Source organism: Vitis riparia, chromosome 18, assembly GCF_004353265.1.
Source record: "Vitis riparia cultivar Riparia Gloire de Montpellier isolate 1030 chromosome 18, EGFV_Vit.rip_1.0, whole genome shotgun sequence".
NCBI lineage: Eukaryota > Viridiplantae > Streptophyta > Magnoliopsida > Vitales > Vitaceae > Vitis > Vitis riparia.
Genome location: NC_048448.1, coordinates 7,770,758 through 7,793,339, shown reverse-complemented (window position 1 = coordinate 7,793,339; position 22,582 = coordinate 7,770,758). Strand labels below are relative to the sequence as shown.

Genomic DNA, 22,582 nt, shown 5'->3' with positions numbered 1-22,582 from the left:
GGTTTAGGGGCTATTCTTCATGATTAATTAGAAATAAAGTATATATATGTATATGAGGGTCGAATGTTAAACATACATTTAATGCTCATTTATCATCCAGGCCACGGAATTTATTGTCCCAGACAAGATATGCCCCCTAGTCAAAGTCAAATCTTGAGCATTCATATTCATCAACAATCTTACACTAATTGGCTGGCAGGAACCAACCGTGATGATTCTAACACCAACCGGCAGGAAAACACCTCAAAAGGACATTCTGTGATGAATGGTAATTCACAGGGTACATATGCTGATGTTTTCCCTGCCTTCTAACATCCTGAAACAGACGAGGGATTTGTGCGTGTTAGGTTAAACGTCACTTAAACCTGTGGCTTATTGACTCAGCCAATATTCTGATCTAACATCTGGGAGCTTAAACCATTACCACACCTGCTTAGTTTAGCATCATCACATACAGATGGGAATGGGGGCATGTCATGATTGTAAAAGGTACAAACAAATTACCAAGAGCTCATATTCACATTGCAGAATGCAATCATTCGGTTACATACTGAAATCATGTTAATTTTCCCCGCAAAGTTCGACCATCCAAAATAAATTATAGCAAGTATCCATGTTCTCATTCCCCTGAAACTTCTCTCACTGAAAATAAATTAGAGCAAGTATTTATGTTAGCCTTCCATTGCAAAGTTCTCCCATTGAAGATAAATTATAGCATGTATTCAGTGCTGCAAGATCAGCATGGGTCAAATGTAAGCCCGGTGGTGCATTTACAACTAGGAACTCAGACACCAAATAGATTATTCAGTTGCGGCACCAGTGCGCATTTTTTCGTACAAGCGATATATCAGAGTAGATTTCAACATTTGTGGTTCCCTTTCCAATACTGAAATGACATCCTTAACAGTGATATTACGAGCTACCCTAGTTTGGGGCACCATGGCATTGTTCCTTCCAAATTTTCTAACACCACCTGTCCAAAAAAGAGTTAAGTAAGAAAACAGGGACAATGCAAAGAACCACACAATGCTGAGAAGAAGTTGAATTGAGAAGTTTTCTGCAGGAAAGGCCCCATTTCTTTAGCAGGAAAAAGAAAAACAGTTAGTGCATCAAAGGCACTGGAGGAAGTAAATTAAAGGTGTTGTCATACAGTATAGCCTTCGAAGTATGTGCATATCTCTAACAAATGGGCCATATTCGATATCAGACTAAGTCCAAGAAAACAACATCTACCTGCATTCTACAGAGCTACAGAATTTGTTATCAGTCAAATATCAATCCTCCAATCCTGGAAGGATTGCTTTGTCTCTAACATCTGAGCTTGGCTAAATGAATTCTCTTCTTTTGGCTTACAAAATCTACAAGGACACATCTTTTGCCAAATCACATGTTCTCACAATTTTTCTTCCAACATTGCCAGTTGGATGATGTAACATGAAGTTAATTTTTCTCCACGATATACACATGGTTAAGAAGATCAATGACTCATGGATTTGGTTACAGAAATAAAAAAATTCATGTCGTTTCTTTTTAATTTTTTAGCATAAAGAATGCAGAACAGTGTTTTTACCGCATTTTTTAACCCAAACAGGACTGGTGGTTGAACCACCAAGATTATAATTTTATGGGTCACAGGACACACCAACAGTAGTTTAGAGTTCTGCAAAATGCTGATTGTTTATTCAGATTATTCAACCTACCTGCCTTCAATTGTCGAACAGTGTTAGATTGAAAATGAGGCTAGTGACTTCAAAATCAAAAGCCCAAGAGAAGAGTTGGCCCGCAAATTGGATAAAGAGAAAGCTTATGATCATGTGAACTAAAGCTTCCCTTTTGGGTGATGAACAGTATGCGTTTCGGGGAAAAAATGCAATGATTGGATTAAATTATGTATGTATACAGTTCATTTTTCAATGTTAATGGATAGGATTCCAATTGGTATCTTCCAGAGTTCAAGAGGACCCAGGCAAGGAGATCACCTCTCTCCCTACTTATTTATTTTGGTACTAGGAGTCTTGTTTCGCAACATGGACCAGGTAGTTGACACAGGTTTCATTAATAACTTCAAGCTAAAAGGAAGGGAATAGGGTGGTCTTTTGATCTTCCATATTCTCTTCACAGATCAGGCTGTCTTTCGGTTTTTTTTTTTTTTTATGCTACCAGCAAGCAATTATTATACTCGAGATAGGTGTTGATGTGTTTTGAAGTTGTTTCAAGCTTAAAAATAAATATGGAAAAGAGTGAGCACATTCCAATAGAGTTAGTAGAGACGGTTGAGAAACTAGCCTTAAGTTTTGGGTGTAGACTGGGTTAGTTTCCCACGATATATCTGGGTTTGCATTTGGGAGCCTCTTCAAAATTTGTTGTTGTTTGGGATTTAGTAGAGATGAGATCTAAAAAAGATTGGCCTCTTGGAAGAAGTTTTATCTCAAATAGTGGCAAGCTTTTTTTTTTTAAAAGAAAAAATTGCCCTTACTAGCCTTTCCATTATGTCTTCCTGAGTGATCCCAAAGAAAGTGCAACCCAGATTGGAGAAAATTTAGATAGAGTTTCTATAAGAGAGTCAACCTTCCAATGGAAAGATCCTTGTAGCTAGTGGGGCAAGGTGTTCTCCAAGAGGAGCAAAGGAAGCATAGAGGTAAGAAGGCTCTTACTGTTGAATAAGGTGTTACTTGAAAAATGGTTATAGAGATTTTCTTGTGATTGTGATTGCTTTTAGAGGAGAGACATCAGGAGGAAGTATGGTGATATGGCAGGCGGGGTCAGTGCTCCAGGATCTGTAGGGAGGTTTTTAATTGCAGCCTCTAGAAAGCAATATGTAGGTTAGGAAGATTTTCGAGTGAGAACCAGCATCTCCATTCGTAAGGGTGAAACAAAAAATTTCGGATAGCTCAGTGGTGTGAGGAAATGAAGTTAAAAGTATCCTTTTTCAGCTCTTTTCACTCTAGCAGTTCATAGAGATGGTTGAGTGGTGGATTATTTAGAGACAAGGGCAGGGATGACTGCTTGTTCGAATCCAAGATCTAGGATCTTTAATTGGGATTAGGAGATGGTGGCAGAGTTTTTACACCCTCTGAATTTGGTGTACTTTCAGATCAAGTTTGTTAATAAGTTAGAGTGAAATGCATCCAGAAAAGGCATATTCTCAGTTAAGTCATACTCAAGTCCCTGTGTTCCAAAGTTACGTTGTCCTTCTCTAGCACCATAACTCGTGTGAAAGTACTAGATGAAACATGAGTCAGCCATTCATGATTTGAGGTTTCCACCTCTTTCCTCTCACTAATGATGAATGATGGTGTCAAAGTACTAGATGAAGCTCTCTCTCTCTCTCTCTCTCTCTCTCTCTCTCTGTGACACTAATGCTCATGTGAAAGTACTAGATGGTGGTGTCAAAGTACTAAGCTCTATCTCTCTCTCTCTCTCTCTCTAACACTAATGCTCTTGTGAAAGTACTAGATGAAGCATGAGTTGGCCATTTATGATTTAAGGTGAATTAGCCATTTATCATTTTAAGTATCAATGTTAGATTTAGAGCACACATGGATGACATTTGATATTGAATATGCATAAACTTTTGTAATAAGCAGGACAAGCCACCTCTCCCTTGAACAGATGAAGCATGCTGATGCATGAGTCAGCAATTTATGATTTGAGGAAGGTCAATCATTTATCATTTGAGGTAAATAAATTACCTTTAGACTGTATATGGGTGTTATTCGATATCAAATGTGCATAAACTTTTGTAATAAGAAGGACAAGCCACCATACCAGCACATTTTACACCCAGACACATGAAATTTTAAACCAGGGTTACTAAGCATAAGACCACAAAGCTTATAATTGCAGTTTATTTGGGGGTTCAGTCTCAGTGTATCAGCAATGACATCTAAAGTTGAGCAGCAAATTATCACGTATAAATCTCTAAAATTAAGTGTTAACCAAGGAGATTCAGCCTTACCAGATGAAGAAACAACAGTTGAGTAGCCCCTTTTTTCTGCTTCTTGATTTTCCCTTACATTTCTTCCAGAGGTTGAAGACGGCTTGCGGCTTGGATCTTTACCAGGTTGAGAACCAGAGGCTGCATCAATTCCTCCTTCACGTTTCTGGCGAGCTTGCTCAGCCATAAGTTGCCATTTGGACAACATGTCATCTCCTCCAACAGCAGCTCGAGCAGCAACATTTGCAGCTGTTGTCCTCATTTTGTCGTCCTCCTCTTTATTTGCCTGCACATGATGTAGAAAATTTAAAATGATAAATAAAGGTTTTTCTTTTGTAAAGTGGTACAAATATAATATTTGGAAGATCAATCATCCTTAATACCTTGAGTAATTTTACACGACCTTCATCCTTGTCCTTGTCACCATCAACCCCAGTACTACCCTCAGGCTACATTAACACACATTAAATAAAAATAAATAGTGGATTAAAAGAATACTAAAATAGAATATAAAGCAAATGCCATCTCTCTCTCTCATCTCCACCCTGAATTTTTGACACTTGATCCAGATCTTTAGTTCCACTTTAGAGGATTCCCCATCTCCACCCCAAACCTCCTTGGATACTTAACCCATATATATAGTTTAACTGAGTGGATAATAACCCTCACAAGATGCAAAAAAAGACTACACTCACCTCATTGAGTTTACGAAGCTTTTCTGCTTCAGCCTGCTTTTTCTCCCATTCCTCCCTGGCCTTATGGTTCATTATCAAGATTTGTTGTCGAATATCTGAGGTAATAATACTCCGATGTCTTGGTTTCTCAACATCAGCTCGCTACCGAAATTCTTTAAAAATCAGTCGAAGAGAGAGAGAGAGAGAGAGGAGAGAAAAGGAGGGGGGTGTGGTGTTGTGTTGTGGTGAGACAAGAAGATTCAGATTACCAGGAAGAAGAAATAAGAGCTTACCTGTTTTGACAGTCTGATTAAATTACTTATAAATCCACGCAATCTTTCTTCAACACACTAAAGATTGAGATGCATAAGAAAACAAGTGAACATACTACCCAAAAAAAAAAAGAACCAAGAATATAGTGTCTCACCAATGATAAGCATCGCTCCACGTCATTGCTTATATTCTTTAAACTGCATCTAGCCACTGCCACACACACACACATATCATACTCAATCTATGTACAGCTCATAAAGCCTTTTTCAACTACAAAATGCATGAATACACAACTACGGAACTTCATTAAAAAGAAAAAAAAAAAAAAGAGGATAAAACAAGTTAACTGATTTCTGCTAATTTTTTTTGAAGAGGAGCTTTCTGCAAAATTAGCCTTTCTTCTTCTTCTTGCACAACCCTTCGAGATGCTTCTGAGACTCGACTGTCCTCCTTGGGCCCGGAAAATAACTGCTCTTCTTCTTCCTATTAAGAACAGACATCAAAAGGATTTTAAGCTTCTTAAGTGGAAGACCCTGCAATATCTACTTAACAATACTTTAAACTAGGCAGAACCAGTGATGGAATAATGCCATACCCTCAGGTTAACTCCACTGACAGCAGTAACATCATTCAGTTGTTCAATGCTTTGATCCAGAAAGGCTCCAGATACCTTTTGCTTTTTACTGAACATTCACAATGAAATAAGCATGCAAAATGTTAAAAATTAAAAAACAAGGCAAAGATTGAGTAAAAAACATAAAATTGCTTCAAACATTTAAAATATTCTCAAGCCATGGTCTAACAAGAAAGTTACTTCACCTTGGCAGAGGCGGTGAAGAACCAAGTGCTTCAAGTGGTTTCTTCTGGCCAATAGAAGGTTTTTTTGGGGGTGTCCTTGTATTAATTCCAACAGGAGAAGTAACAGATGGGATTCGGGAGCCTAGCTGGAAAAACAAAAGAAAGTTCGCCAATGATAAAAATGATAACAAATGGTGTGCATATAGATTTCAAAGCATGAACATAACAGGTACAGAAATAAAGTAAATCTAATATTCAAACAAATAATCCACCTATACCAGGGTTTTTTTTAGAAAAAAAAAAAAAATCTACAACAGAAGGCAGAGAAGCTAAAAAGCAATGATGGAGAAAAAGGCAAATTGTCTGGTGCCTCTGTTACTTAAATTTTTCCTTTATAAAGTATTAGTAGAGTATTTCATGAAGGCTAGTCCAACTTTCACAGCAAAATCCCCTATACATTTAAGGGGGAAAAAAGGGAAAGAAAAACCTAATACTAACATAGGCTATTGCAGCTCCTCTTTGCATGCGGTAGCTTCATTTAAGTGGAAAAAAGATTCAAGTATTTCACAATAATAGCACCACTATCTACATAGCTATGGATAATTCCCAATTAAATGAATGACTTTTTCTTTAATAGGCAAATAATTGTATATTAGGAATAGCACTAACAAAAGAGAGACAGAACCAAAGCATACAGGAAGAAAAAGAAAGAACAAAAGGCTAATCAACAACCTAAGCCATCCACATACTACCAATGACGTCTAAAAAGGAAACTCGGTTTTCAACCTAAGAAGACTTTGGCCATTCAAACAATGATTTGAAACAAATCTTTTATTCTAAAATATGAAAAGTCAAAGGCATAATCCTCTTATCATGTTCTTTACTAAACAAACAAAGATGGAGCAACCATCACACACTCATTCAAACCTTCCCTACAAAGCTTCATACTATCCAAGCAAAGGGTCCTCCACTAATCACTTAAGAACCCAAAATACCCCCAACAAAGAGAACACAAAAGTTAGAAACGATTAAAACATCAACAATGTAAAAGTGTGTGGTTACCTGAATCCTCACCATTTTACTAAAGCCCTCCCGTCATAAGCTGGTTGATTGTGAGTATTTTTCCCCAAAACCAACTCCCAAAGAAAGAAAGAAGCTAACTTTGAAGGAAGCCTAGGATTACTATACTTCCTTTCTGGATGCTGAAAGAAAGCTCTTCATTAAGCTACCAACTTGACCCAAAGACTTAACTGTTAATTCATGGTGAACAAACAAAATCGAGTTGATCTAGGCTAAAGTCGTAACACCTAGCTTCACAAGCAACATTCTTTTTAGACTTGCACATGAGCTCAATAAATTGGGGGCAAACATGCATTGAGATTCGAACTCATGACATCCTAAGAGTCAAGGCTCCAATTTACCCCAATTTATTGAATCCAGGTGCAAGCCTAAAATGAGACTGCCCATGAGGTAGGATAAGGTTCAAATTAGCTCAACATACAAGTCCACTGTTACCTAACAGCTTAAACTTTTAGGTCAAATTGGTAGTTTCGCACTCTTCAACTTAGAGCTCCATTCTCAAACTTCATATATAAGAAACCAACCTTGGAAAGTGACCACAGTTGCAATCACAGCCAACCCAAGAAAAAAGACTCCATGTCACCCGCATAATGTTCCCAACATTGCCACTACCAATCTTGCAAACTCCTTTAAAATCTTGGATGCTACTGATCCTCGCCCTCCACCTTTTTCTAAAGGTCAGGCAGTCCAACATTCTTTTGAGAAGCTAGGATACAAAATTTTAGGAATTAATCTTTTAGGGGAACTTCTTCACACCACACATCCTACCGAAACTTGGTCTAGCAACCATCATCCATCAAGATGCCCATTCTCAAATGGAAAGAATGCTACCTTTTATCAGCAAAGTATGGTAGGAACCAAGACAAATTTTGCTTTTTTACTAGGATCTAACTGCACACAAAGCAATAAGGTTGATATAGACAATGCCCACAAGGCCGATCAAAGAGAACCCATAACCTAGTTTTAGGGGGAAGCCCATAACCCTATATACCCATTCATGCCCATTGAATGCCAAAGTTCCAATCATGAAAACTGAAGTAAGAGCTTTGGTCATAGCTCCAAGGCCACAACTTCAGGTCATTTTTTTTTTTTTTTTTTGATAAGTAAATGAATTTCATTAAAGAAAAAAGGGAGAAAGAGACGCTAAAATAGCGACTCTAAGTATACAAAACCTATACACCCGCCATCAACGGCCAAAAGACAAAACGCCTATTGCCACAAGCCTACTTAGAGCCCAACCAATCAATAAAGTTAGCTATAGTTAGAGGGCAGTCGTCTATGAACAATTTAGCCTCAGCCCATAGCGTAAGAATAAAAGATTGTTTCAATCTCTGAATTGACACCGACTCATCCTTGAAAGCCAATCGATTCCTCTCCTTCCAAACCGTCCAAAAAATATGAAGAGGAGCAGCTTTCCACACCTTCTTGCGATTTTTGCCCATGAAAAAACCATTCCAACTCAGAAGTGTCTCTTTAACTGAAAAGGGCAAAACCCAAAACACCCCAAATAAGGCAAAGAGAAGATCCCATAATACCCTCGTCCTGGGACAATGAAGAAGGAGATGGTTTATGGTCTCCTCATTCTCAAGACACATAAAACATCTATTCGCCAAGGCCCATCCTCTTTTCTGGACTAGATCCAATGTTAAAGCTTTGCCCCACGTGGCCTCCCATGCGAAGAAACTAATCTTGGGCTGCACATTCGCATTCCAAATAAAGCTTGAAGGAAACAAAGACGAACCACCCGCTTCAAGAGCTATATAAAGAGACTTGACCGAGAATTTACCGCTCTTTGTTTCAGTCCAAGATACCATATCCTCCACATCCTCAATAACTCTTTTACTCTGAATCCTCTCCATAAATCTTTCTGCCTCCTCAACCTCCCAGTCATTGAACGCTCTTAAAAAACAGGGGTTCCAACCCCCCCAACCCCCCTCAGCCAAGGGATCCCATATATCTGCCACCCACGCTTCCTTCTCAACCGTCAAAGCAAAAAGAGAAGGGAAGGTCATACATAGAGGAGACTCCCCACACCATCTATTCCTCCAGAAGCTCACCCTTCTTCCATTACCAACTGTGAAAGCCATCCTATCACTCACCAACTTCCAATCCGCCCTAATTCCTTTCCACAAACCCAAACCATGAGCCTCTCTTACTTCCCACGAGCACCATCCCCCTCTAGCTTCTCCATACTTCCCTCTAATCACTTGATTCCACAAAGCCTCTCTCTCATTTGCGAAACGCCAGTTCCATTTAGCAAGAAGAGTCTTGTTAAGGAGGGATAGGCTTTTGACCCCCAAGCCTCCTTTCGCCTTGCTTAAACACACCAGCTCCCATCTTACTAAATGGGGCTTATGTTCCAGGTTGCCCCCACCCCAAAGGAAATCCCTTTGGATTTTCTCTAATCTTCGTCTAACTGAGCTTGGTAAGCACACTAATGACATTAGATAGATGGGTAAATTCGATAAAGTACTACGAATGAGAGTCGCCCTTCCTTCCTTAGACAAGTATTGTCTCTTCCACATAGTTAACCTTCTTCGGAAGCGCTCTTCCACTCCATCCCAAACTGTGACTGACTTAAAAGGAGCACCCAGGGGCATCCCCAAATAGGTGGTTGGAAGACTACCCATACTACATCCAAACTCCTCAGTAAGATCATCCATACACTCCACCCTCCCTACTGGAATTAATTCACTTTTTTCCAAATTTATCCTCAATCCTGAAACAGCCTCAAACCACATGAGAAGCCAACTGAGGTAAGTCAACTGATCTTGTGAAGGTTTACAGAACACCAGTGTATCATCAGCAAACAACAAGTGGGAAATTAGGACCCCTTCTTCACTCTGACCTTTTACCCTACAACCAGATAAAAAATCTCCCTCTACTGCCCTTTTAATGAAAATACTGAAGACCTCCATAGCAATGACAAAGAGATAGGGGGAAAGGGGATCGCCCTGCCTCAAACCCCTGGAGCTTTGAAAATAGCCCGTAGGGGTTCCATTGATCATCACTGAGAAACTTGCAGTGGAAATGCACCACCGAATCCACCTAATCCATTTCTCCCCAAAACCCATTTTCTTCATGATTGTGAGAATAAAATTCCAGTCCACTTTATCATACGCCTTCTCTATGTCCAATTTGCACAAGATGCCGCTCTCATTATTCTTCAGGGTCGAATCAATGGCTTCATTGGCTATCAACACTGCATCTAGGATTTGTCTACCTTCCACAAACGCCCCTTGAGCTTTGGAGACCACCTTTCCAACCACTTTTTTTAGCCTATTGGCTAAAACCTTGGCCAGCCACTTATACAAGCTTCCCACCAAACTTATAGGCCTATAATCCCCTAAGTCTTCAGCCCCTACTTTTTTTGGAATTAAGACCATAAATGTTGCATTTAGGCTTTTAACGAATTTGCCATTTTCGTGAAACTCCTTAAAGAAGCTCATCACATCAGCCTTCACGAAATCCCACACAAAAAGCCAAAATGCCATAGAGAATCCATCTGGCCCCGGGGCTTTATCCCCATTACATCCCACTAGGGCGTCAAACACCTCCTCTTCCATAAAAGGAGACTCTAATGCACTGACGTCCAAAGGCTCTAACATCTCAAACTGCAGCCCAGAAACAGAAGGTCTCCAATCCCCCGGGTTAGACAACAACATCTTAAAAGCGTTGGCGATCCCTTCCCTAATATCATTTTCCTCCGTGAGCCACACTCCGTTGATCTTAATTCTGTCCACATTATTCCTCCTCCTATGTGCGTTGGCCATTTTGTGGAAAAAACCGGTATTTCTATCTCCCTCTTTCAACCACACTTCCTTGGATTTTTGCCTCCACGTGATTTCTTCAAGTAAGACCCATTTTTTATACTCTTCTTTCGCTTCGTTTCTGGCTTCCAGCTCTTCCAATGACAGCCTGCTGGTTTTCTCCTTTGCATCCCAATACTCCATCTGCTCTAGTGCCGTATTCTTTCTATATTCAACCCTTCCAAAACTGTTTCTGTTCCATTCCTTCAGCTTAGCCTTCATAAATTTTAATTTTTCAGCCAAGATAAAACTTGCAGATCCACTGAATCTGCCTTCCTCCCACCATTGCTTCAATAGATCCTTTACACCTTCTGCTTTCAACCACATATTCTCGAATCTAAACGGGATAGGGCCTCTGCTCATACCCCCACCATCCATAAGAATCGGGAAGTGATCTGACACGGGTCTTGGAAGGAGAAACTGCCTCGCATCTCCAAAATGGCTATCCCACTCCTCATTAACCAGAAATCGATCCAACCTTGAACAAGACTGACTACCCGCTCCTCCAGTCCATGTAAAAGGGCGCCCCACCATGGGCAGGTCCTTTAACTCCAGCTCTTCTTTCACTTCTGCGAACCTTCTCATAATTGAGTTCAATCTCCCTCCTCTGTTGCTCTCTTCCGGTCTCAGTATGGCATTAAAGTCCCCGGCAACGCACCACGGCCCATTCCAGAGCCCCTTAATGGCCCCCAGCTCTTCCCAAAAACTCTCCCTCTCCCTCCTTAAAGTTGGCCCATAAACCCCTGTAAACATCCATATAAGACCATCCTCGCAACTCTTAAAAGTGCACGAAATGGAGAACAATCCTTTTTGCATGTCAATCAGCTCCAGCACCTGTTGTCCCATATCACCACTATTCCTCCGGCTACTCCCCTTGAATCTATAGCTCCCCATTCAATGAACCTACCCACTCCTAAGCTCCGAACAATGCCCGTGGACATTTCCTGAATCTTAGTTTCCTGAAGGCAGACCACGTCCACCCTATTTTTCCTAATCAAGGCTTTGATCACCTTCCTTTTGTCACAATTATTAGCCCCTCTTACATTCCAGGTGAGCATTCGGAGCTTCATTTAGACCTACTTGTGCTTCCCCCTCCTTCACCTCCTCCTCCACCTCCAATATAGTTCACAGTCCACTCCAATTTTCTCAATTCTCTTTCGAATTTTGACGTCTCTAATTTTCTCCTCTTTGTGCCATCCACCTTACCTTTTTGAATCTTCCTCTCTTTCATTCTCTTGAGCAAGAACAATATTTCCCCTTCAAATCCCTCCGTCGGCATTCCTAGATAGTGGCTAAAATTAGCCAGACTACTAGACTGCCAACACAACTCCCCCTCTTTGCCCCTCTCCTCCTTGTCCTCATGGGAGACTCTTCCCAAAGCCCCTACTGATAACTCCTCGGTATTCCCATCCTCTCTGCCCACCATTTCCGAAACCTCAGCCTCCCTTCCGTCGGCCAAAATCATCCGTAGCGGGTCCATAACTACTCCCCCTTCGTCATCTGAAGCTATTCCCCGGTCGGAATTCCTAGCCATGACTACACCTTTCCCGTCCCACCCAGAAGGAGTAGAAGAGAGAGAGATATCCCGTTTCCCTAGAGATGAGAGAGGAGAAAAGGTTTGAACGGAATACCTGGAGGCCTCCTCCAATAACGCCTCGTCAGTGATTTCTGAGGAATTGACGGCCGGACAAGACGATCCAAGCTTAGACCCAAACAAATCCCCCTCCTGCTCTCCGCCACCACTGCGACGCCCATCGGGAGCCCTAACCCCTTTTGCAATCTCCAAAATGGGTCTTACCTCCCCCACCTGGCCTTTAAAAAGCTTCAAATTAGGCCACAACTTCAGGTCATAGCTTCAAGGTCTCTCAATCTAAGCCTGTTGAAATGAACAACTAGAAGCAAGCGTATGCACCGTGCAAAAACTTGAGGGAGAATTAACTCATAATTCACCTGCTATTTCAGCATCCATATCACCAGATGCAAGTTATTAATGGAGCTCGCTTATTAAGGCGTTGGCTTTAAAAACCCATTTCCTGAACCAATAAAGGAATGCAATGTCTCTCTTGCTGAAAGTTTATCAAAGTTCTGTCTAACCTCAACATCAAAGTTCCTTAAGTTGGTATCATATTGACAACATTTTCAAGCAAAAGTGAAGTTGGAAAGGCCCAAGCTCTCTAATAAAGTCGAGCTTCATATTGAGGCTCCAACTATGTACTAGACTTGAATTCTAGCTAATTAAGCACTGTTTTTGGCATCAACATTGATGAATGATTTAGATTGTCCATTATAATCCATGTGGTGGGCTATCAGTAATGGACCCAAAAAAATTCCAGTTAAGGAGTGTGGGTTTGGTGGAGTCTTGTAAGGATTTTGTAAAATATACAAAACAAATTACAAGATAAAGGTGAATAATGGGCCTTCCTATAGTATATAAAATATTCATTGGTGTTGGGGGTAGAAGGCCCACCCCTAGTCCTCTATTGCAGACAACCACTACAAGTATTGGGACTAAGGTAATTGTCTAAGAGCCAAATGCTTATACTTTCTTTACTTTCTTTTACCTTTCAAAAGGTTTCACTACATCAATTCACATTCTTTGTTGTTAGCTCAATGATCCAAGACATGGTAAATTGAAGAAACAAGAAGTTTGATCTAGTGGCATTAACCTTCACTTAATATAGTGATATAAACAAATTTGCTACCTTTAATTTTTCATGGATTAATTTTTCCCCATTTCGAGTTATGGAGATTTGGAAAGGCTTGTTAGGACAGTTTTTTTTTTGTTTTTTTATTTTTTTTATAAGTGGAAGGGCTTGTTAGGATAGTTAAAAGATTTTCTCCATTTTACAAGACAATCCTCACCAAGATTAGTGAAGACATGTTTCATTCTCCCAAACAAGCAAGGTTTTTGACAGATTCTCAAAGATAGGGGACTTATTTTCTCTTTTTAGTTAAATTTACAGAGATTAAAAGGGAGGATTGAGAGAAAAAAACATATTTAAGCTGGTGTTTTTTTGTCTTTTTTTTTCCTTGGGAAAGTAATACAATACAACTCATCTTAATTTTTCAAGCATATCAAATCCCATGTCATCAAACCCATCACCAACAACTAGTTAAGAAGATAGACAAACAACATACTAAGACTTCACAAATTTAATGGATCAGAGAAGCACCGATGATCAAAATAATATAATAGGTTATTCTCAAATAAATAAATAAATAAATATTACCGGGACATTTGGGTCCAGATGTGTCCCCATGGAAGATGAAACTGAATTTGGAGGCAACATACTCATGGATGATGAGAAACCAATTCTAGAAGCCTGCTTCTCCAAAGATTCATCTTTTTAAAATTCCTGGAATGGCATTTCCCTTTTCAACCTGTACAGCAGGGAAAGAAGACAAACTCTGTGGGGTAGACAGCTGGGATTTTTGCTGCTGCTCATTAGTTTGATCAGCTGGTTCCTGCTTTACATAAGCCATTGATGAGATCTGCTCTTTATTTGTTGATGATTGCCAAGGGACAGAACTCTGTTGCAATGTCGAACTGTTTGATGGATGAGGAAGAGATCCACCCTGCACTCTCTTGGGATCATTAACAGAACTCTGCCTCTCAAATTTGGGCACACTCATCGGATTCATGGCTTGACTTGTCCCTCCCATCTGAGTTGAACCAATGTTTTGGTGAAGAGACACTTGCCTCATTTGGGAATCATGAGGTTGCTGTTTTGTAGATGTTGCTGAAGTATTAACATTAGTGCCTGTATATGAGTGATAATTACCACCAGCACTCCCATACATAGTAAAAGGTGTCTGTGAAAAGTGCAGATGCTGCTTCTGTTGCTGAGGCTGCTGCTGCTGTTGTTGTTGTTGCTGCTGCTGTTGCTGTTGCTGTTGGTGCTGCTGTTGCTGTTGCTGTTGGTGCTGCTGTTGCTGTTGCTGTTGCTGTTTCTGTAGCTGCTGCTTGTTAGGACCTTGCATTGGCATCACAGAGTGCTCCCTTTCTTGTTTGGCAGAACTCAAGCTGGAAGAAGACATTTGGCTCCCTTGCATTCCATGTGAACCTGACTGACGTTCCATCTCCCGGGGTTTTTGAGAATTGGTTTCATTGGTTGGATAGCTTGAATCAGTCTGCACTTTCATGGCTGAAGAGGGCATATGAGATGAGTCTGCAGGAGTGCTCTGGCTCTTCTGATGAAGTTGTGAAAATGAATGAGGATCAGAGAACTGTGAGCCAATACTGGATGGTGTTTTCAAATGTTGTTGCAGCGCTGAAGCTTGAGACTGTGATTGGAATTGGCTGGGTCCGGTCTGATAATTCCAGGCATCCATTATTTTAGATTGATCCCAATACTAACATGCGACTTATTTAGAGACTACTAAGCTCATCATAATTACATCACACCAATTTTTGGCTCACCGGTGATTGTTGCAGTTTCATTACTGCCAACTTGAGCATCTGGTCTCCTACGATACCTCTCATAAGCCTGACGAATGCTAGTTTGGGGATTTCATTTTTCTAAAAACAACAACAGAAAATGACTCACCATGATTTTTGCACGAAAAGAATCCAGTTAATCGCATAAACAGAATAGTTCATAAATAGATGCTTGTCAGAGACCTACCTTCAGTTTAGCATAAAGAGTTCGAAGTTGCAAGGCTCTGTCTTTATCCAGGTGGGGTATTATAGATGGAAGCAACATTCCAAATGGTATATGTTTATTTTGATTCCCCGAGTTACTTGCCTGCTCAGTGGCTATTCCCTGTTGATTATTTATCTCTGTAATTCTGGGAATTGATGCTGTTTATCTGGATTATGAATTCTGTCTGGCTCTGGAATCTGGACAGAATTCTTTTCTGAAATCTGTATCCCAGGTGCTTGAGAAAACTGTATGGGATTTGGTTCTGCCTGCAGCTGTTGAGGATCATCTTGGGATTGTTTCTGTTGCAAAGGGAGGCGATTTATGTCATGTGAGGCATCAACTTGTTGCTGATTCTCAACACCAGATCCATGCTGCTTTTGCTCCAAGTCAGATGAGTTTAGCTCTTGCTGCTGCAAACTCTTTAGCTCTTGTTGACTTTGAGAGTCCGTGTTTTCATCTTGGCTGGATGTTTGCCACTGTGAAAACAACTGACTGGAAGTGTGATTGCTTCCTTGAGACAAAACTGCATCATTTTTAAATTGCATAAGGCACAAAAAACTAAGTAATCCCTAACCATATGTAAAAAAATAAAAAAAATAAAAGAAGGCCAAAGATTTCAAGTTACAAATGCTTGATCACATGCATGAGATTGCACACTTTTATGTCTAATGTATGAGTTTTTAAACCAAAGGCGTAATGAAAATTAAAATGGGCTAGTTAATCAAGGTTTTAAGAAAAATTGAGAGTGATACATGTTTTCCAATACTTTTTTTTTTGTTAGGAAAATATAAGTATTTACAAATTTAAAAAAAAAAATTAGAGGTAACAATTATTTTTTTAAAATTTTTGATAGGTAAATTCTTTTTGTCCCAATTAGGACTTAAACCTGGAACCTCCCACAAACCCTTCCCAACCCTTTACCACTAGAGTCAGGCCTCAAGTGCAAAATTAGAGGTAACAATAATAGAAGAATGAAGATAAATACTGATCATATTGCAACAATCCCACTCAATATTATCCATATTTCACAAATAAAACCAGCAAGGGTAAATAATAATAATAATAATAATAATAATAATAGTAATTCTGATAAAAATAATAATAGCAATGATAATAATAATCCCATCAATATATATTTTGTAATAATAATAATAATAATAATAATAAGCCCCTATTCATTAGAAGAAATTTCAAAATTATATTTGTCAGGCAGTCCCTAGTCTCTACAATAACCTTTAGAACTTCTATAAGTTCCTAGTCCAATAATCGGAATCAAAGAAAGTGTGCTCAATCCTCTAGCCAAAAAATAGGATTATAAATTATTTGCAACAGTGGCAGTATAATTTGATTGATAGCCTGGTGTTAACCCACCGTAATCCAGTAACATCCAAACAGTATCCAACTCACTGCAAACTTCACAAGAAGCTGGCATCTAACTTCCGCTCTTGGCTTATCAAAACCAATTACATTCCCTGTTTTCTATAAAGCTGAATTTCAACAAAATGAGGGTTTTACAACTTCCAACAGACCATTTATCAGCACTTTTTTTTTATTATTCATAGGCAATGATGAAATATATTAAACAAGTACAATAGCACAATAAAGTACATAGGAGTATGCAAAAGGTGCCAAAGAAAACAACAAAAAAGAGCCAAGGAGCAACCAAGGTGAAATTACAAAAGATACCTCCCACCCAACAAGATCCCAACCAATTAACAAATTTAATGAGAGACATTGAGCCAACACCTAATGTACAACTTTACCCGCAAAAGAAGGTTACTAAGGAAAAAGCTCTTCATACTTTGGCTGGACAACTCGTCATTCTCAAATGACCTTGATTTCTCTCTTTCCAAATAGTCCAGAATATGTACAAATGAGCAACTCTCTAGACCTTCTACTTTTATTCAACAAAAGATCCATACCAACCTAGTAGAGTCTTACTATGGCATACAAAACTGAAGAAACCCAAGTAGAGAAAATTGCAACCGTCAAAGAACCTTTGACTAGGGACACTGATGAAGAGTGTGATCAATCAACTCTTTTTCCACTTTACATGGTAAGCATATGTTAATCACTGTCCACCCTCTTTTCTGAAGTTGGTCAAGGGTCAAAACCTTTTGCCAACAAGCTTCCTGTGCAGAGAAACTTGCCTTAGATGGAGCCCATTGATTCTAAATGATCCCTAGAAGGGAACTTGAGTTTGTCAACTCTAAAAGAGCATAAAAAAACTTCACTAAGAAGGTTTCATTCTTCAAATCCATCCAAACTGCCCTATCCTCCTCCTCTCCATTCACTAACTTGCCTTGCAATCCAACAAAAAAATGTTCTGCATTATGAAGCTCCCAATCACTAAGATTTCTAGAAAAGTAGATGTTCCAATAACCCCTTTGCCCTGTCAGATCCCACAAATCCACCACCGAAGCCTCCTTTGATGAGGCTAAAGCAAATAGAGATGTAAAAGAAACACACAAAGGCTTCTCCTCACACCATCCATCTTCCAAAACTCAACTCTTCCCATTTCCCACAAAAAAAGAAGTTCTGCTGTTAAATGCATCCCAATCCTTCAGATAAAAAAAAAAATGCATCCCAACCCCATCAGCTATTATGCACGCACACTCAGCCTCTAAAAAAAATATCCTTTGGTTTTCAGACAAATCTTTTTCCCATCTAGAATCCCCAAGATGTTACTCAGCCCACTGCAGTAGCATACACTAAATTCAAATTCTCAATAGTTCTAAAATCAGTTTCTGAGCTAAACAACGATCACCTTTTACATACTAAACATAAATATGCTTTACATGAGATTTCCTCGAAACATGTAGCTGCTCAAAATTCTATGGTGACTATGCCAAATAGAATTCTGTTAGAATCCCACTGAATTTAGCATCTAAATTGCTTGAACTGAACAGATTCTTCAATGCTAACAATTACCTAACTCTAATTTCTTTTTACCAATTTGTTATCCTGGTAAAGGGACTTACAAACCAATAAATCACAAATCAGGGATAGAAATAAGGATGAGGTCTGTCCCTGTGAGATACACACCATTTTCAGAATCTGAAGGCTGAGAAGTTGAGGTATCTCCTTCTATGTCTCTGTTTAAGGCAGCAGTGAGTGCCTCCACATCAGCACCAGAATGCATTGTTTCATCCTATACCCATAACCAAAGAATAATAATAATAAATGTACAAATTCAGAATAATATACAAAGGCTAGGAAATTTGAGGAAGAGATATGGAGGGTACCTCGTCTTCTTCGAGGAGCTTCATGATGGATGGATCCATCAGAATCCTTCTCAAGCTGAATAAGGGGTCGGTTTGAGACTGATGTGGTTTCAGCTGGTACACAGTAGAAGCAGAGAAGCAAAAGCTAATCTACAATGCAACTAAGTCTGCACTTGAAAAACAATGCTTTTGCCTACCAGTAGAATCCTGAAATGACATTACCACCTTCAAAGAAAATTCCCCCCCTCTTTTGGAAAGAATAAAAATCCTTAACACTAACTCAAACGCAAATTTGAGAAAACAAATATAATATACGATCTAAAAAAATACCACAATTACGGTATCGGTTATCATAATTTTACAGACCCTAACAAATCCAGGAGCAGACAAAGTTGAGCAGATAACATAAACAGAAGATTAAAATAAAACAAATTAAAAAGAAAAAGAAAAAGACAGAATACATTTTACGATGAAACAGAAACTTTCAAATTTTGAGTCTTCCAGTTTTATATTTTTGGTTTTTTCAACTCAATTCAATAATAAGCCACAACATTCTAATCAGGAAGAAAGAAAATAAAGAATACGGTTTAAAATTAAATGAAACAGATAACACTAACTCAAACGCAAATTTGAGAAAACAAATATAATATACGATCTAAAAAAATACCACAATTACGATATCGGTTATCATAATTTTACAGACCCTAACAAATCCAGGAGCAGACAAGTTGAGCAGATAACATAAACAGAAGATTAAAATAAAACAAATTAAAAAGAAAAAGAAAAAGACAGAATACATTTTACGATGAAACAGAAACTTTCAAATTTTGAATCTTCCAGTTTTATATTTTTGGTTGTTTCAACTCAATTCAATAACAAGCCACAACATTCTAATCAGGAAGAAAGAAAATAAAGATTACGGTCTAAAATTAAATGAAACAGAAACAAAATTAGGGTTTAAGCCTGAATTGAAAGAAGAGCTTGCCTGAGCCTAGATCCAACGGAACTCGTCGAACACAGAATCATACAGGTAGAAGGAGAACCCCTTTGGCTTTGCGATAAACTTTTGTGTTTAGGAAGCCCTCTAGATCAATTTAGGCCGTTTGATTTGAATAAATATACAGATAATTTAACGTCGAAATCTAACAATTATTCGCCCACTAGTCATCACCCTTCTTCCTTAGTATAGGAGAGAATCCCAGGTCGTTGTGATGCCTCCACAGACCAAATCCCCATTCGTCTTTTTAAAAAGGAAAAACATTAAAATAGAATAGAATATATATATATATATATAATTATAGTATTAATGGGTGTTTTACAAATCAACTTACCAACTTAATAACTTAATTTAAGATATTAAATAAATTAAGTATATTTGATAACATAATATAATTTAAAGTAAAAATAATTAATTTATTTTTAAGTTAATATTTTTATTTTATATTCTTATTTTTATTTATTTTAATTACTTTCAAAAATATTTTACTGCTCCACAATCTTCTTCGAATTTCTTTATCTTAATTATAATTTATGAGAATAAATATGTTAATTTGATGATTTATAATAAATTTTATATTAATTTTATATAACAACTTTAATAGTTTAAAATAAAAATTAAGTAATAAATTTGAAGTTAATAATTTAAAGTTAAATTATTAAATAATGAGTATTAAGTTTTACACACCCTTTATTTAGGATAAAACAAATATTTCAAAAACATACTACAAAAATATTCAAAAAAAAAAAATTTTTTAAATATTTGATCCAATAAAATCAAATATATAAATATTTAATAAAAATTTGTATATTGGGATATTGTAAATCTTTATTTGCATTTTAAAAATGATATTTGATTAAAGCTAAGGTGCATCATTCTAAGCATCTGAAGTCAATTTCATTAATTATTCTTATACATAGGTACATAAATAAATCAAAAAATATTTTCACAAATCTTAAATTTTAAGATGGTAAAAACTTTTTGATAAAATAAATTAACAAATTAAAATAATAATAATAATAATAATAATTTGTAAAAGCTTCCAAGGTATAGTAAAATAAAAATCACTTTTTTTACACTTCCCTTTTTAAATAGAAAACAAAAGCCAGATGCAAAGATTATATAAATTAATGATAAAAATAACTCATTTATTTAATTAATTAATATGGTATTATGTCAACTGCTTTTGTCTAGCACGTGTCCTTTCCTCTCCACACCAAACAAGAAGCCCCTCCTCACTCTTTCCTTTTCCCAGCATCAGATTCCCCCACCACCTCTACACCCCCTCCCACTGCCACCGCCATCGCTACCGCAAAAATGGCTAATGAAAATCGATGCCGCATCTTACAACCAAATCTTCAATGCCACCGTCGCTTACCCACCGCACTTTAAACTCTTTATTTTGATTGGTAAAATTGTGGTTGTGCAATTTATACTCTTACAATGAGTTGATTTGAGCTTTAGAAAGTCTTAAAATAATTTATATTTTGGCTATGGAGTTGATGGACATTTGGATACGTGAGTGGTTCAGAGTCTATATAAATCTTGATTGGAGAGTGTGAGTTCATTCATGTCTATTCGCAACATCACAATACGAAACCACTTACCTTCCTCTTTATGCACTTTCAAGACACAAACCATGTTGTTAGAAAAAGAAGCAGCAATCTCGTCACCTTCCTTGTTCCAACAAACTTCGAAAATTCCATCATTTTGAACTTTATTTTATCAAATATAATTAATTTATTTAATAATTTAAATTAAGTTATCAAATTATTTTAAATTATTAAATTAACCAACCAAACAACCGGTCGGAGCTTAAGAGCTAATATGAGATGTCGGAGCAGAAAATTTAAAGCTCAGTACCTGTGGCCATTCAAGCTGTAGAGAAGGCACCCTAATTCCACATCCCATAGCTTTATTGTGGAGTGGTCTGAGTGGATGGGAGAATTAATCAAGAAACAGAATCACAGAAGTTGTGTGGAATACAGCAAACAGATAAGCAGAGTAAACATGACCAGAAAGGTAAGGGTTGCAGTCCAAATGGTACCCATCTAATCTTTATTAACCAAATTATAAGGTTTTGGTAAAATTTAATAGCTCTTAGTTGATAAATTAAGTTGATTTTAAATTAAATTATTTTTAGTTGTTGATTTTAATTTTTTACTTAATTTTTACTTTTAAACATTAAAAGTTAAAAGTGTTTGATGAAATTAAAATTTATTTTGAATCATTAAATTGACTTATTTACCTTCACCAATTTTAACTAATATTTATTATTATTAATTTAATTAATATTTATTGTCATTAAGTTAAAACAATAAAATTATTTATTAAATATTTACATTTAAAGTATTATTAACAGAGAAAATAACTATAAAATATTTACTATAAAAATGAGAAAATATATTATCATTGATCTAGGTAAATGAGGTAAAAATAAATTGAGATTAAGAATAAATTAATTATTTTAATTTAGTACATAAATTATATTTTTAACTTTAAGTTATGATATTATATTATTTTTTGGAATATATTTAATCTATTTAAGGAATTAAATTAAATTATTAAATAATATTAATTAATTAAGTTGATTTATCAATTGTGTTCTTATAGTTAATTCAACAATGTTTTTACAAAGTATTCTAATTTTAAAAGTGTTTTTTAGAAAAATCAAATGTTTAATAAAATTTGAAAAACACTTTTACAAAGTTGAAAAACAATGATTATATCAAAAACACTTTTAAAATATACTTTCATTCAAAACACTTTGAATAAAGTGCATTTTTTAGGGTTTCTACTTATAGTATCTTTAGTGAAAATATTTTTTCTTAAAAATATTTTTAAGAGAATCACCTCTCAAATATTTTTCTGAAAAATACGATTTTTAAAATTAAAAAAAAATGTTATCCAAATTTTGCCACACATGAGTTTTATTCAAAAGTACTTTTCAAAAACAAATAAGTCATTACAAAACACTTTCCTTTCTGTAAAAAGCCAGCCCACTTCATCTAATCAAGCCCATTAGATATTGGGCTTGACCCTAACCAAATTGGGCCTTCTTGGTTGGGCCCTAAACGATAAGAGCGTTCCACAATTTCTTCCTCTCCATCTAATCTCTAAAATAAATAAGCGCGCCAAATACAGGAC

At 37.2% G+C, this 22,582-nt stretch overlaps 1 protein-coding gene across 1 annotated transcript; it reads right to left on the bottom strand.

Annotated features, from left to right (window-relative positions):
- Positions 1 to 483: 483 nt before the first annotated feature.
- LOC117906564 (transcription initiation factor TFIID subunit 4b-like) lies at positions 484 to 18,644 on the bottom strand. The gene is given in 16 exon segments (XM_034819627.1): positions 484 to 973; positions 3,959 to 4,223; positions 4,321 to 4,386; positions 4,633 to 4,773; positions 4,905 to 4,961; positions 5,039 to 5,094; positions 5,232 to 5,367; positions 5,480 to 5,567; positions 5,704 to 5,828; positions 13,802 to 13,918; positions 13,920 to 14,882; positions 14,992 to 15,090; positions 15,197 to 15,351; positions 15,354 to 15,737; positions 18,260 to 18,365; positions 18,460 to 18,644. Coding segments are annotated over 16 exon segments (2,970 nt in total). The 5' UTR covers positions 18,499 to 18,644; the 3' UTR covers positions 484 to 800.
- Between the last annotated feature and the right edge of the window lie 3,938 nt (positions 18,645 to 22,582).